Here is a 14,963-nt window from a genome sequence, read left to right as displayed (position 1 = left end):
GTAAAATAGTTTTTTATTGGTAAATCTGAAAAGGTGTCGATAATTATGGACTGTCGATAATTGTAGCCGCCGCTCTATATCTTGGTGGATGAGATGGCAAGAAAATGAGGATGATTGCTGCTCAAATTGCTATGGCTTCTTCGTTTTGTTTCGTAATCATAGCCCCACCCACTTGTGTTCTATTGGCTCACAAAAGACCAGCTCAAAGCAAAAGTAACCACTATCAGACGCAAACTCATATCAAATAATATATTGCATCCCTCATTCTTTTCCCTTAAGTGAACTGCCTTTTCCTCTGGGAGAATTTTATTTGTGACCGCTAACTTAGCTGAAAAAGCAGAAAAATTTACTTTCTAGGTGTCTCCCATATCACCATCGCAAATTGTCAAAATCATAAAGGGTAAAGAGGAATGTATGGTAGGTGAATCCTAAAATTAGACAGGAATCCAAAATTTCGAGAAAAACCAACACATGTAGGTAGTTTAAAGAGAAGTAAAGGAATATGTGAAGAAGGAAGGAAGGGCTGGAGAAGCCAAAAGCTCATTCGTACGGTAGATACAAATGAGTTTGGAGGCAGCGATAAAGACAAAGCATGGGCAACTTATTTAAATGACATTCAGTTAAAGTGATGGAAACTTTTGATTTGATCATTAAGCTTTTCAGATTTCTGAAGCGAAGAAGAGTTGGGCCTGGTTAGAACCTGGATGAGAGACGGCCTGGGAGGACCAGGTGCTGTATCTTTGTAGAAGTCATGTCCTTAAAGGTCCCATGGCATGGTAGTTTGTTGATGCTTTAAACGGGCTCATGGAGGTTTCCGGATGTTATATCCGCAGCCTTTCTCGAAATGAACCCTCGGCACGTAAATATAGCCTCCTGGGAGAAAGCCCCATTTCAGCGCTTTTCCCAGTGCGTCGTTTTGCTAATGAGAAGCAGGAGACGGGGAAGGGTAGAGGGTGGGGGTGGGCCATGGGGGGAGGGGCTTGACCAAGTTGCGCGCACACATACTCGCTGCTATCAGCGCCTGTAGCCACGCTGCTAAGACAAAACCCCGTTCTCCCTCGGACTCCTTTCGTAAACTCAACGTGACACAGAGAACAGAGTGTGAGAGTGTTCGGAGTGGTAGTTTATGAACGTATAATACCCTAGGCTTGAACACACACTCCATAACCAAAGAGGATAGAAGCAGCAACTACAGCAACATATCGCTTATCCAACAGAAGACATGCATTGCGGAGCAATAGTCAAACATAAGCTCATAAGTTAGTCAATTTCCAGACTAAACTCAGTTTAACAGAGCATGCTGCATGCTCTTTAGTTTTGTAGCGCAGATTACCTGGCTAACTGCAGGAAGCGGTTAACTGCACAGCTAATGTAGCCATTGCTAGGCTAATGCACCGATTTTAAAACACGGCAAAACGACCAGTTATACACTTACTTGTTCGGTGTTTGTTGCTGATGCGGCAGGGATGCTTGGTACGGACCCAGGCTTCAGTGACAGTTGATGTGCAAAACCTGCCCTGTACTGTCCCAAGTTGTGGAAACATTCCTCAGGAAAATGCTTCCGACAAACATACACCGTCTTAGGTAGACTCGACGGCGTATTATTGAAGTAAATAAAATTAAGCCACTGCGTCTTCAGGGGCTCTCCCGTCGGCAGTAAAAACAGACTCTTTTCTGTGTTGTCACATCCATGTACAGCGCAACTTCCATGTTTCGCTCGCTTAGGTGGTACCATGTTGTTGTGTCCTCTGTGGTCTCCTCACTACAACTGGGCGGGGCAATCCATACAGTGGGTGGGAATCCAGAGGGGGGGCGTGGGGATCATCTTCCTTGCTGACGTAGTAAAGGGAAGAGCTTATCAACGCGCCGTTTTGACGCGCCATTCTCAAATGTTGGGCATAGTTTGGTTTACACATTATGAAATTTCTAGCCACTGGGGTGACTTAAGAAGGTCAGAGGAACTCATTTTAACGTTAAAAAAACCTCAGAAAGTGAAAATTTCATGCCATGGGACCTTTAAGGTTAGAGAAGCAGCTTTGGGAATAAAAGGTTGCTGGTTTGGTTTGATTCCCTGGACCAGCAGGAAAAAAAAAAATTTGGGTCAACAAACAGCACTTTCTCCTTCGTCTACATCCACGGCTGAAATACCCTTGAGTAAGGGCACTTACCCCCGAACCCCCAAATGCTCCAGCTCAGCTTCCCACTCCTCTGTTCACATCTCTACATGAGATAAATTCAGAGAAAGGACTTCACTGTGCTCTAATGTACATGTGCTGAATAAAGGCTTACATTCCCCCCCAAAATTATTGCCACTATGAACACGTCAACATAAATAAACAAGAAGACATGGTCATCACTATCCTCCACCACGAGCATTTTATGAAGACCTCTTAACACTTACGACCCATTGCTTTAATATTGACTTATGATGTCGTAAGCGCTATGACGCCTTCATAAAACGCCACCCAGCTTTTTTCAGTAGTATGAGCACGCAAAGTTTCCTTGATGTAACTTATGTAGTTTCTGAGAAAACTTGTCCAGATTGAGTCCACTTGTACAAAGTCCAATAACATAAATCAAAGGCCATAACTCTGAAAATAAGAATTTCCCGTAAATTATTTTCAAACTCAACTTAAATCATGACTAGTAATATGAGCACGCAAAGTTTCATTGATGTAGTTTCTGAGAAAACTTGTCCAGATTGAAACGGACGGATGGACAGACGGACGGGCTCTGCTCCTATATCCTCCTGCGCGCTTCGTGGTGAGGGATAAATATTGGACCGTATTTGCGTAGGATAATGTAACATCTGTAAATTCGAACACACTAAGTAATTTGTTGCCTTTGTTTGGTTTGACGGGTGTGCAAACTTTTGCACTCGACTGTACCATGTGTAAAAACCTGTAAGAAGGTTAATAAAGCTGGTTAGTTTTCAACATGCATCCAGAAGCTCAGTCTAGATGAAAACAGCAGCCATCGCTGAGCTGACCGATGGAGCCAGACGCAGGCGTAACCCGCAGAGCTCTCGCTGCACAGCGCTCCTTTCGCTCCTGACTACTAGAGTGCTGTGAAACCCCTTAACTTTGTGTTACCTTGGATACTGTGGAGGTCAAGAGCCGTAGCCTACTAGGTTTTCTATTTCCTGTTTTGTATTGCTGTGCATTTTGAGTTGTAAAGAGTTCTTGTTTTAATATTTTTTCTTTTTTTCTTCTCTTTTCCCTGATAATGTTCAGCTAACGCTTTAATAAACTTTCAGAATGCTTTACACTCGAGTTTTGGGAGAATCTTTAAATCATGAGGCATCACAGAATTTAAAAAATCACAGGTTCATTACTGGTGTTTATTCTGTTATTTGCACTGGTGCTGTCGCTGTCGCAGGTAAAATCCCTTCTCAGGTTAAACCTGGATTCAGTCTTGGCTGGATTGGTGAACCACATTTTACCTTCGTTACAAATATAGACAGCATTCAAACTGGGTTCAATTTATAATGTTTGTATGTTTTGAGACAGTTAGCTTTATTTTAGGGTTTGGGTTAGCTTGGTTTTAGGGTTATCTTGGTTTTAGGGTTAGCTTTATTTTAGGGTTAGCTTGGTTTTAGGGATAGCTTTATTTTAAGGTTTGGGTTAGCTTGATTTTAGGGTGGGGCGGCATGGTGGTGTAGTGGTTAGCGCTGTCGCCTCACAGCAAGAAGGTCCTGGGTTCGAGCCCCGGGGCCGGCGAGGGCCTTTCTGTGTGGAGTTTGCATGTTCTCCCCGTGTCCGCGTGGGTTTCCTCCGGGTGCTCCGGTTTCCCCCACAGTCCAAAGACATGCAGGTTAGGTTAACTGGTGACTCTAAATTGAGCGTAGGTGTGAATGTGAGTGTGAACGGTTGTCTGTGTCTATGTGTCAGCCCTGTGATGACCTGGCGACTTGTCCAGGGTGTACCCCGCCTTTCGCCCGTAGTCAGCTGGGATAGGATCCAGCTTGCCTGCGACCCTGTAGAACAGGATAAAGCGGCTAGAGATAATGAGATGAGAATAATGAGATGATTTTAGGGTTTGGGTTAGCTTTATTTTAGGGTTAGCTTGGTTTTAGGGTTAGCTTTATTTTAAGGTTTGGGTTAGCTTGATTTTAGGGTTTGGGTTAGCTTTATTTTAGGGTTAGCTTGGTTTTTGGGTTAGCTTTATTTTAAGGTTTGGGTTAGCTTTATTTTAGGGTTAGCTTGGTTTTACCGTTAGCTTTATTTTAGGGTTAGCTTGGTTTTAGAGTTAGCTTTATTTTAAGGTTTGGGTTAGCTTGATTTTAGGGTTAGCTTTGTTTTAGGGTTAGCTTTATTTTAAGGTTTGGGTTAGATTTATTTTAGGGTTAGCTTGGTTTTAGGGTTAGCTTTATTTTAAGGTTTGGGTTAGCTTGATTTTAGGGTTAGCTTGGTTTTAGGGTTAGCTTTATTTTAAGGTTTGGGTTAGCTTGATTTTAGGGTTAGCTTGGTTTTAGGGTTTTGGTTCGCTTGATTTTAGGGTTAGCTTTATTTTAGGGTTTTGGTTAGCTTGATTTTAAGGTTTGGGTTAGCTTTATTTTAGGGTTAGCTTGATTTTAGGGTTAGTTTTATTTTAAGGTTTGGGTTAGCTTTATTTTAGGGTTTGGGTTACTCTGGCTCTGAGAGCACAATATCCTCCACTGGCAACTCTGCCATAATTCTGGTAAAATATGACTGAATTGAACGAAATTACAATATGCGTATTACTGACACACAACAAAGAATCCTGTCAAGGGTCATGAAATTCCTCCAAAAATTGTGAGATAAGTTGATTTCAGAAGGTGAGTACCCAGATAGCAAATGATGTTATTTCAATGTTGATATTTGGTCAAGATGGTTGATTTACAGTTATAGTTGAACACTGATGGTGGATCAACCATTAATCAACCACTGATAAAATAAAAAGTTTAAAAAATGTGTTCGAATCAATGTAATGGTTGAAGGAAACATTTGATCAATGTTGAATATATGTTGATTTTGTCATCATCATACATTGCACCACTGGACGGGAGCCTGGGGTGCACTCTGGGTGAGACCATTTTGTGGGAGGGGGGTTTCCTATATTTCATTGAATTTCATTTATTTAATTTAGAATTTTAATAGAGCACAAGGAACTATGAAGAATAGATTATTATTTATGGTTATGTGCAAATCTTGTGTGTGCAACATGTAAGGAAAAAACGAACAGAAAAACTTCTCCGTTTTCTACCGTACCGGCCGCTATTTGGAATGGTCCAAGTAACCGTCTCTCAGAAGAACTTTCAGAAGAGCTCGAGCTCCGTTGACGACGAGACTTGCGACCATAGACTGTCCGTGCTTGCGACTGAAGAAATTTGCTTCAACAACACTGGCCAGTTCTCCTCTTTGTGGTAAGTGTGGTTAAAAATAGTGGTTAAGTGTATACGCTTTGTAGTAGTGAAATGGTAGCTATAAAAGCCCTCTGTGACAATTAACCTGACCTGTATTATCATGATTTTCATAAGGTGAGGCAGGTCTGCTATGCTAGAAATGGCTAGGACCGGCGGCTTACCCAGCAGGCCTTCAGCGAATTGGTGAAAAATTGGCGTCGGTACGCCCCTTAGCGTGTCGGGGGAAAGAAAAGGAACTAGATGTAAGTGAACTTGATATTCCTAAATTGCTGTTTTGTAAAAGTAAGAGGTGATTTGTAGTATTTGTTGTCTGCAAAACGTTCTATCATGAGCACTGACATAAATGTTGCCTCTGCTTCTCCCACAGCCTCCACTTCAGGATTGAAGTCTTTTTTTTTTCTGTTGTTACTGACACAATAAAACAACAATAACAAACAATCCCTCTTCTGTTATTTCATTCAGTAATTGACAAATATGTATGTATGAATGTATGTGGTTGTATGCAGTGTTTGATCTGTCTGTGTAGGCTGATAGACACCCATGAAGTAACTCTGAATGAATAATAAAAGTAATTATACTCTATTAGCATATGTACCTTTTAGATAATGGTCAAACAGAGATCGATTCAGTGTCATGACATGTCGATTTCCATTTAGATGATGGTTGAATCACCATTGATTCAGTATATTATTTCAACATGAAATCAACAGAAATTTAAATGTAAGTTTCTATTTAGATGATGGTTGAATCACTATTGATTCAATGCTGATAGGGTTGAAAATTCAACGTTGATTCAACCCAAATTCAAGGGGACACTTTCAATATCATTTCAACATTATTTCAATGTTTTCTGCCAAACGCTATTTCAATGTTGATTCAACTGATTTTTGCTATCTGGGTACCCTTCCTGGGATGGACAGACAGACAGACAGACAGACAGACAGACGGATGGATGGATGGACATTGCCATGACATAATCTCCCTTTGGGCCTTTTGGCCAGCAAGAGATATAATAAAAACCCACCAGTCTTAATTACAACCTGAGCACAGAAAGATAGATGTCTGTTGGTTTTCTAAGCATTTGATGAAGTAAATTCGCCACTTTGCGTTTACACAGAACATAACAACTTACCGCCATAAAAAGACACAAATTGTCTCTCTTTTTCTTCGCTCCACTGTTGGAGATGCCGCCATCTTTGTTGAAAATTTGAGATGCTCTCAGGTGGTCATATGATTGGCTGTTAGCACTCTGATTGGATGATCTTAAAAAGTTGCCCAAAATGATCAAAATCGTTCAGATAGAAATTTTGTTGCCCGATCTCAATGGGAAAGTGTTGAAGCTCAATTGCCCAGCAAAAGTTGCCCCGTGTATCATCAACCTTACAGTATGTACGTCAACATGCACAGGTTTCCTGTGGGTTGTCCGGTTTCCTCCGATCTCCCCAAAACAAGCCAAGTGGTGAAGATTTTACACTAAATTGCCCTTAGTTTGTGAATGTGTGTGTGTAGTGCTGTGAGGGACTGCCATCAAATTCTGGGTGTACACCTGAATATAGTAGTGCTCCGGGGACATGCTCACATCCTGTCAGGCCAATCCCGAGTCAGCACTCTCACTCTGAAGTGCTGTCTGGTTGGGAAAAGTCAGCACATCAGAGTCTGGGGTTGAATCTGAAAAAGTACTGCAAGTGGTACGACATCTTATTCATCATTCATTCCTTCATAATCAGGAAGCACTTTATCCTGGGTAGGGTTGTGGTGGATCCTGAGCATATCCTGGGAATTCTGGGTGCAAGGTGGGAATACACCCCGGATGAGGCGCCAGTCCATCATGGAACGTTTCTCACACTCACAAATTTACTCACATTTCAGGGCAGTTTTAGTTCAGACACCAAGCCAAGAGCAGCATGTTTTTGGATGGTTGAGGAAACTGGAGAACCCAGAAAAAAAAAAAAACCCACAGATACACACAGTAACCCAAGCTGAGGACTGAACTGAGGATCGTGCAGATGTGAAGTTACACCACTTGGGCGCCTCTAATCTGTTCATACTCACTGTAAAAGAAAATAGATTTTTCTTCCTCACACCAGTGATGAAGTGTCACATCATCCAGCAGATAAATCTCTTAAAGAGAATGTAATGCCTTATGCTTTAAAATGAATATACATCATTAGTAACGACCAACATGAATTAATAAAGCAGGTGGAAAAATAATATTATGTTATTTTATTATCAAGCACAAAACTATCAAATCGCAGCTTCCGGACCCTGGAAAAAGGCAGCCTTGCCTCAGGGCTAATCTCGCATGACATCACGCGTGGAACCCCGGTCCGGTTGTCTGGGTCATTTCCGTTCATCTGACTCCGTCCTTGTTTACTCGCTGAAATTGGATATTTTTGTAAGATTCCAACAACAATAATGATGTGAAAGAAAATGTTGCGTTGTGTTTGGATGTTCAAATCCATATACAACAAGACATTCAGTTCACAAATTTCCGAGAAATTACATTAATCTAAAGTGAGGTTTGTGCAAACGAAGCGGGCAGATTTCGTGTCAATTTCCTACTAATAATAAATCTGATTCATCAAGTGTTCATCACCACCAGAACGATCACATGGGAATTACTGGAGCAAAATAGAAACCCATTTATTTAATAAATGACATCTGAGTTGACATTTGGGCAGTCCGTCGATTCCTCTATTATTGCCCACTTCATATTTTCTTTCAGTAATTACGCTGAATAAGTGTACGTTTTAAAGATTATATTTCTGCATTTATTGAGGTACATGTAAATATTTTCCCTATATTTTGCAGCAGCCAGCTTAGAATAAAAATCCACAAACCAATCTGTGTGTTTCCAATTCTCTCTGGCTGGTGGTGCGCTATCAGCAGTGAGCGGGACTGTCGTGAACTGGCATCTGTTTCTTGTCTTGGGGGCTCGAAAAGATAACCATTTACTCTGGAATATCATTGATAATCATCTGCCCCTTCATCCGAGATATAAGAATCCTAATCACTATCAGAATTCTCTCCAAAACCTGATCCCATATCAAGACTGGTCTAACCACTGCTGTGCACAGGAACGAAATCAATACCTGGATCTTTGTTACATGTGTGACGTCACGCACCCCTCTGGGATCTTCCAGTTCAGTCTCGGCAGATTCCATGAAAATCGGCTGATCTTATTGATTTTCCATTAATTTATGACCTTTTGGATCAGCTACGGTTCAAAAACACATGGTCAATCAACATAATGATTGTTGCTTTGTACAAGGAAAAAAGTGGGGTTTTGAGGCGTTACATACATACATTTATCACCCAAATGAGGATGGGTTCCCTTTTGAGTCTGGTTCCTTTCGGGGTTTCTTCCTCATGCTGTTTGAGGGAGTTTTTCCTTGCCACAGGCTTGCTCATTAGGGATTGATTAGGGATAAAATTAGCTCATGTTTAAAGGAGAACTGAAGTCATTTTTAAACTTGCTTTATTTCTTAATTAACGTGTTATTCAGTTACATTTTCGGTTTTAGTAACCTTATATCGTGACTCGTATCGGCAACTAATCGCAATTAAACATTATACTTATCGGCCTATTCAGTTTTTAGCCGTGTTGAATTTAGTTCGTTTGGTCCACAGCAGGTGTCGCTTATCTGCGCAATCTTCACGAGACTTGTGCGAGACTTCGAAACGTGACGTGTCAGCCAGGTGTCAGTGCCGCCATTTTTAAAACTGTTTTCCAAACGAAGTATTGCACAAAAACGAGTTCAAATGACGATTACTGCCTACTTTTTTCAAACTTTCCTGATTGCTATCAAAACAAACAAAACTTCCGGCTTGATTACGTCAGCATTCGAAAGAGGGCGTGTGCGTCTTTTGACGACGTTGGTCACTTTGATTTCCGCTGTATGTTTTACTTCCGTCCTACGATGTCTCGCACAGGTCTCAACGAATCTCGTTTACGGCCATCGCTTTGACATACGGACTGATATATATTACAGAGCATATTTCAAACACTCAGAACTTGCTACAGCAGCGACAAAATAGCGATCAAAAATGCATTCTGATATTTAATAAAATGAGAAATAGAATTTTGATCATAAAAAAGTTTGCCTTCAGTTCTCCTTTAAAGTCATGAAAATTCTGCAAAGCTGCTTTGCAACAATGTCTATTGTTAAAAGCGCTATAAAAATAAACTTGACTTGACATACACTTTAACTTGTTCATACTGACTGGAAAAGAAAATACAACCCCAGTTCCAGAAAAGTTGGGACACTGTATAAAACAAATAAAAAGAGAATGTGATGATTTGCAAATCATGGAAACCCTATATTTCATTGAAAATAGTATGAAGACAGCATGTCAAATGTTGAAACTGAGAAATGTTATTGTTTTACGAAAAATATATGCTCATTTTGAATTTGATGTCAGCAACACGTTTCAAAAAAGTTGGGACAGGGGCGTGTTTACCACGGTGTTGCATCACCTCTACTTTTCACAACACTCTGTAAACGTTTGGGTACTGAGGAGACCAGCTGCTGTAGTTTTGAAAGAGAAATGTCATCCCATTCTTGCCTGATATACAATTTCAGTTGCTCAACAGTTCGGGGTCTCCTTTGTCATATTTTGAGCTTCATAATGCGATAAACGTTTTCAATAGCAGACAGGTCTGGACTGCAGGCAGGCCAGTTTAGCACCGAGACTCTTAATATGGAGCCATGCAGTTTTAATATGTGCAGAAAGCAGTTTGGCGTTGTCTTGCTGAAAGAAGGAAGGCCTTCCCTGAAAAAGATTTAGTCTGGATGGCAGCATATTGCTCTGAAACGTGTATATATCATTCAGCATTAATGAGGCCTTCCCAGATGTACACGCTACCCATGTCATGTGCACTAATGCACCCTCATACCATCACAGATGCTGCTTTTGAACTGTGCACTGATAACAAGCCGGATGGTCCCTCTCCTCTTTAGCCTGGAGGACGTGGTGTCCATGATTTCTAAAAAGAATTTCTACTTTTGATTCGTCAGACCTTGGGACTATTTTCCACCTCGCCTCAGTCCGTTGTAAAAGAGCTCGGGCCCAGAGAAGGTGGCGGTGTTTCTGGATATTGTTTATATCTGGTTTTAACTTGCATTTGTGGCTGCAGTAATTAACTGTTTTCACAGACGATGGTTTTCTGAAGTGTTCCTGAGCCCATACACTGATTTCCACTACAGACACGTGTCTGCTTTTAATGCAGTGTCTCCTGAGGGCCTGAAGATCACAGGCATCCAATGTCAGTTTTCAGCCTTGTCTCTTGCATACAGAGATTTCTCCAGATTCTCTGAATCTTTTAATGATGTTATATACCATAGATGATGTGATCCCTAAATTCTTTGCAGTTTTACATTGAGGAACGTTATTCTTCAATTGTTGAACTGGTTGCCCACACAGTCTTTCACAGAGTGGTGAACCCCGCCCCATCTTTACTTCTGAGAGACTCCGCCTCTCGGCAATGCTCTCTTTTTTTTTTTTTAATCCAGTCAAGTTACTGACCTGTTGCCAATTAACCAAATTTTTTTTTAGCATGACACAACTTTTTCAGTCTTTTGTTTCCCTGTCCCAACTTTTCTGAAACGTGTTGCTGACATCAAATTCAAAATGAGTATATATTTTTTTAAAAAACAATAAAATTTCTCAGTTTCAACATTTGATATGTTGTCTTTGTACTATTTTCAATGAAATATAGGGTTTCCATGATTTGCAAATGATCCCATTCTGTTTTTATTTACAGTTTACCGTACACAGCGTCCCAACTTTTTTGGAATTGGGGTTGTATGTTTCTCCATATTAGAAGAAAATAGATTTTTCTTTCTCACGCCAGTGAAGAAGTATGTCACTCACGTCATCTGGCAGATAAATCTCTTCACATTGACTGACTGTGGCCCTGTCCACACGGCAACGGATTCAACTGAATCTGATAAAATTGTTTATCGTTTCGGCCTGGCGTCCACACAGGACCGGCGTTTTGGGGCACCCAAAACGAAATCTTTTGAGAACGGGTTCCAGAGTGGAAAAATCTGGCAACGGCGCCGTTGCGAAGTCGTCTGGATGAGTAGAACGGATTTGTTTATGATGACGTCACAACCACATGACTGTCAGTGCTTCACGCCGGGTAGAAGTGTAACGAACTCGATGCGAGTTGTCAACAAATCCTATAACTTGGTTCATGAAACGCGCTTACAAAATATTTTCACTGCTTTCCAAAAACAAAAACAATCCCGCCAGCAAAAATAGGGAAAAAAAAAGGAGCGATCTCACCTCTTCAGATGTTGGTTTAAGTCCGACAGTACATTCCTCAAAAAGGGTGTAGAAGAACAAAGTAATCCATCAATGTGTAGCATTCAGTTTATTCCGGACCATTAAAGAATTCTGGAGGATATCAGAATGTTGACGTACCGGCTTCCATCTACCCCCATTCATTCCTCTTTCCGCGTCTTTCGTTTTACGCTACTGATTAATGATCAAAACTTTATGTGGCTAATGCTACAGAAGAATGGGTTTATGCGCACGCGTCTACTTCTTCTCTTGTTCTGGTGTCTCCGATGGGACCGTCTTACAGCGCATGTAGAGGTGTGGCATGTGTATTGCATCGTTTTCAGCAAGCGTTGCATTGCCATATGTACCTGATATTTTACTGATCCATTGCTCATGTGGACGCGATATTTAAAAAAAAAAAATCTCGTTGCCGTTGTCGTGTGATGTAGCCTGTATTTACCTCAGAAAATCGAAAGCAGCCCAAGTGTGAAGTGTACACTGAAGAAGAAACCATGAAAGAAGTCTGAAGCAATCGTTTTCCTTCTGGGAGTTTGAACACATCAGATCATGAGTTGATTATAAAATGGAATAAATCATGCTTAAAAACAATCACAATCAAATCACACAAGGGACAGTTGGAAATGATTAAGAACTTTATGGCTCAGTGTGTGTAAGCTTTATAGACGTGGACCATTTCCAAAATTTCCAGACTTTGAAGTTCTGTTATGCTTGTTCTTCTGATGCTAGTCCTTTATCGATCTCTGTATTTCTCTCTGAATCTCGTAATCTGCCCTCGGATGGCTCGTTCACCTCGGCTGGGGAGGGCAACTTTGAAAAGATCAGTGAACGTTAGAACAAACGAACCAGACAGAAAGAGAGAGCAAAAAGGAGAGAGCAAACTGATCCACAGTGGCCCAAAGGCAAAGTGTTAGTTTGGTGGAAAACTTTTCTCTGCCCACACACGGTGTCCACGCATACACGCACGTACAACCGGGCATGAGAAACAGGATTATATTCATCTATTTATAGGATAAACAGGGCAAGTGAACAATGTGCGCAACTATACAGTTAGCTCCTCGAAAGAGATCTGCGTTACATGCTTTTTATAGTCAATATATAAGAAACGATGCATGTCTGTGAGAGCAAGTGAGAGAAACAGAAGGTAGATTATTGTACAAAGAAGCAGCCTTGAGCATTGACTAATAAATCCCATCTTTTCCTCGATGAGGAAATGCGTTGTACAAACAGCGATCCACGGTGCCTCATTAATCCTCCTGCACGCGAGGAGCCAAATTTCATCTGCTTCCTTCCAAAGATTATTTCTGCCTAGAACAAATCCTTAACATGTGTTTGCAAATATGTTTTTTTTTTCAAATATGCACTATAAAATTGTACTGGATTTAATGCATAGACACACAGTCTATAATTCTTGGGAGTGTCCAGAAATGGAACGATGTAGGAAGTAGAGTGGACTAGAAAGGGAGAAAGGTTTCAGGGCTGCTGTAGGTTTTTTTTTTTTTTTTTGTTAATAAGGTTTAAGTTCTTCTCCTTTAGGCACTGTACTTCTTCCCCGCTCTGTGAATCTGCTGGTACAGGGTCATGGAGAACGCCATGCCGAGGAGCTGCAGGACAGGAAACGAGATCAGTGGAGAGCTTAGACAAGATATAATCTACAATTAAAAATGTCATTAGATATGACTGAATCAGAATAACACAGCAAAATTTAAAAAAGTAATGACTCGCTGGCTCAGTTTTTGTCTCTCTGCCAGCTCACACACACCAGCCAGCTACAAACCGGGGAGGGTGAACGCTAACGCATGCTTTTTTCCTCCAAAGACATGTAAAGTCAGCTAAAGGCACTTTTTTTCTTTTCTTTTTTTTAAAAACTTGTGCTCTTGCAACATCTCGGGGCATCGCAACACACTCGGAGGAAAGCACCATCTGCCCTCTTCTGTGTCATGAGTTCACAGACACCGACGATGGGCTGGAGCAAGTCGTCCCCTCTCCACAAGAAGTACGGACAACTCTCCTCCCTCGACTCCTGACCACGGATAAGGCGAACACTTTTCTGTTGCATCTATCTATCTATCTATCTATACTATTCCTCATCTCATCTCATTATCTCTAGCCGTTTTATCCTGTTCTACAGGGTCGCAGGCGAGCTGGAGCCTATCCCAGCTGACTACGGGCGAAAGGCGGGGTACACCCTGGACAAGTCGCCAGGTCATCACAGGGCTGACACATAGACACAGACAACCATTCACACTCACATTCACACCGACGGTCAATTTAGAGTCACCAGTTAACCTAACCTGCATGTCTTTGGACTGTGGGGGAAACCGGAGCACCCGGAGGAAACCCACGCGGACACGGGGAGAACATGCAAACTCCGCACAGAAAGGCCCTCGCCGGCCACGGGGCTCGAACCCGGACCTTCTTGCTGTGAGGCGACAACGCTAACCACTACACCACCGTGCCGCCCTAAACTATCCCTATTAAAGCATATTATGGAGTCAAATGAGTGCCATAAAAAAAAGAATACATTTGCAAAAGATACATGTTGAAAAAGAATAGGAAAATAAAGACAGAAATAAAAATAAAATAAGAAAACAAATAAAATCAAATTTAAAGAATGAGAAATTTTCTCTCTCTATTTATTTTGCGATTTCCTATTGCGAGGAAGGCCCGCCCAAAGCCAGCTGACTGACAGCAAGCAAACAAAAAAGCAACAGGGGAAAAGCCAAAGCAATAAAGACAAGCATTTATTTTCTTATTCTTTTGTATATTTGATTACCTCGCCCGGAACCGAGTCCACCAGGGGGCGAGGTATCGTTTTCGGTCGGGTTTTTTTGTTAACGATATTATAGGAAAATGGCCAGATCAATCTTCGTGAAACTTTCAGGATAGATGGACATTAGTCTCAAACAGAACCTCCAACATTTTGAGGGTCATCTGGTCAAGGTCACCAAAAAGGTCAAAATTGTTTTTGTTGTGGCTACTGCCTCATATAGAGGTGCTCGCCACTACGTCATCATGCTGTAAGAATGCAAGAGTGTAACAGTCGTGCACTGCGCATGCGCATACACGCGTTCCGATTAAAATGGCTGGTGAGTGTATACAATTCAGTTCACCACTCAAAATAAATGGACTAGACCAGGGGTTTTCAAAGTGTGGGAGAGTCAGCCCCCCCCTCAGAGAGCAAATAAACAACAGCGCCCCCCCTTACAATTTTTGTTGTTGCTATACTTAATGTTCCATTCGTATTTAAAAAATGGTTGTTGTACACATTT

At 41.4% G+C, this 14,963-nt stretch overlaps 1 protein-coding gene and 1 long non-coding RNA gene across 4 annotated transcripts in view; one reads left to right on the top strand and one right to left on the bottom strand.

Moving 5' to 3' along the window:
• Window positions 1–4,812: 4,812 nt before the first annotated feature.
• LOC132870130 (uncharacterized) lies at window positions 4,813–5,824 on the top strand. The gene is made up of 3 exons (XR_009651059.1): window positions 4,813–5,386; window positions 5,501–5,628; window positions 5,754–5,824. It is a non-coding gene; the product is annotated as an uncharacterized LOC132870130 (long non-coding RNA).
• Window positions 5,825–12,313: 6,489 nt separating this feature from the next.
• tspan9b (tetraspanin 9b) overlaps window positions 12,314–14,963 on the bottom strand; it is a 141,323-nt gene continuing 138,673 nt past the window's right edge. For all 3 annotated transcript variants that reach the window (XM_060903698.1, XM_060903696.1, XM_060903697.1), the window contains one exon: window positions 12,314–13,295. In XM_060903698.1, the coding sequence (XP_060759681.1) occupies window positions 13,224–13,295 (72 nt within the window). In that variant the 3' untranslated portion in view covers window positions 12,314–13,223. The remainder of the gene's footprint in view (window positions 13,296–14,963) is intronic.

The sequence above is a fragment of the Neoarius graeffei genome, chromosome 21 (assembly GCF_027579695.1).
Source record: "Neoarius graeffei isolate fNeoGra1 chromosome 21, fNeoGra1.pri, whole genome shotgun sequence".
Classification (NCBI taxonomy): Eukaryota; Metazoa; Chordata; class Actinopteri; order Siluriformes; family Ariidae; genus Neoarius; species Neoarius graeffei.
The sequence above is the reverse complement of the archived record's forward strand: the minus strand, read 5'-3'. Positions and strand labels throughout refer to the sequence as shown.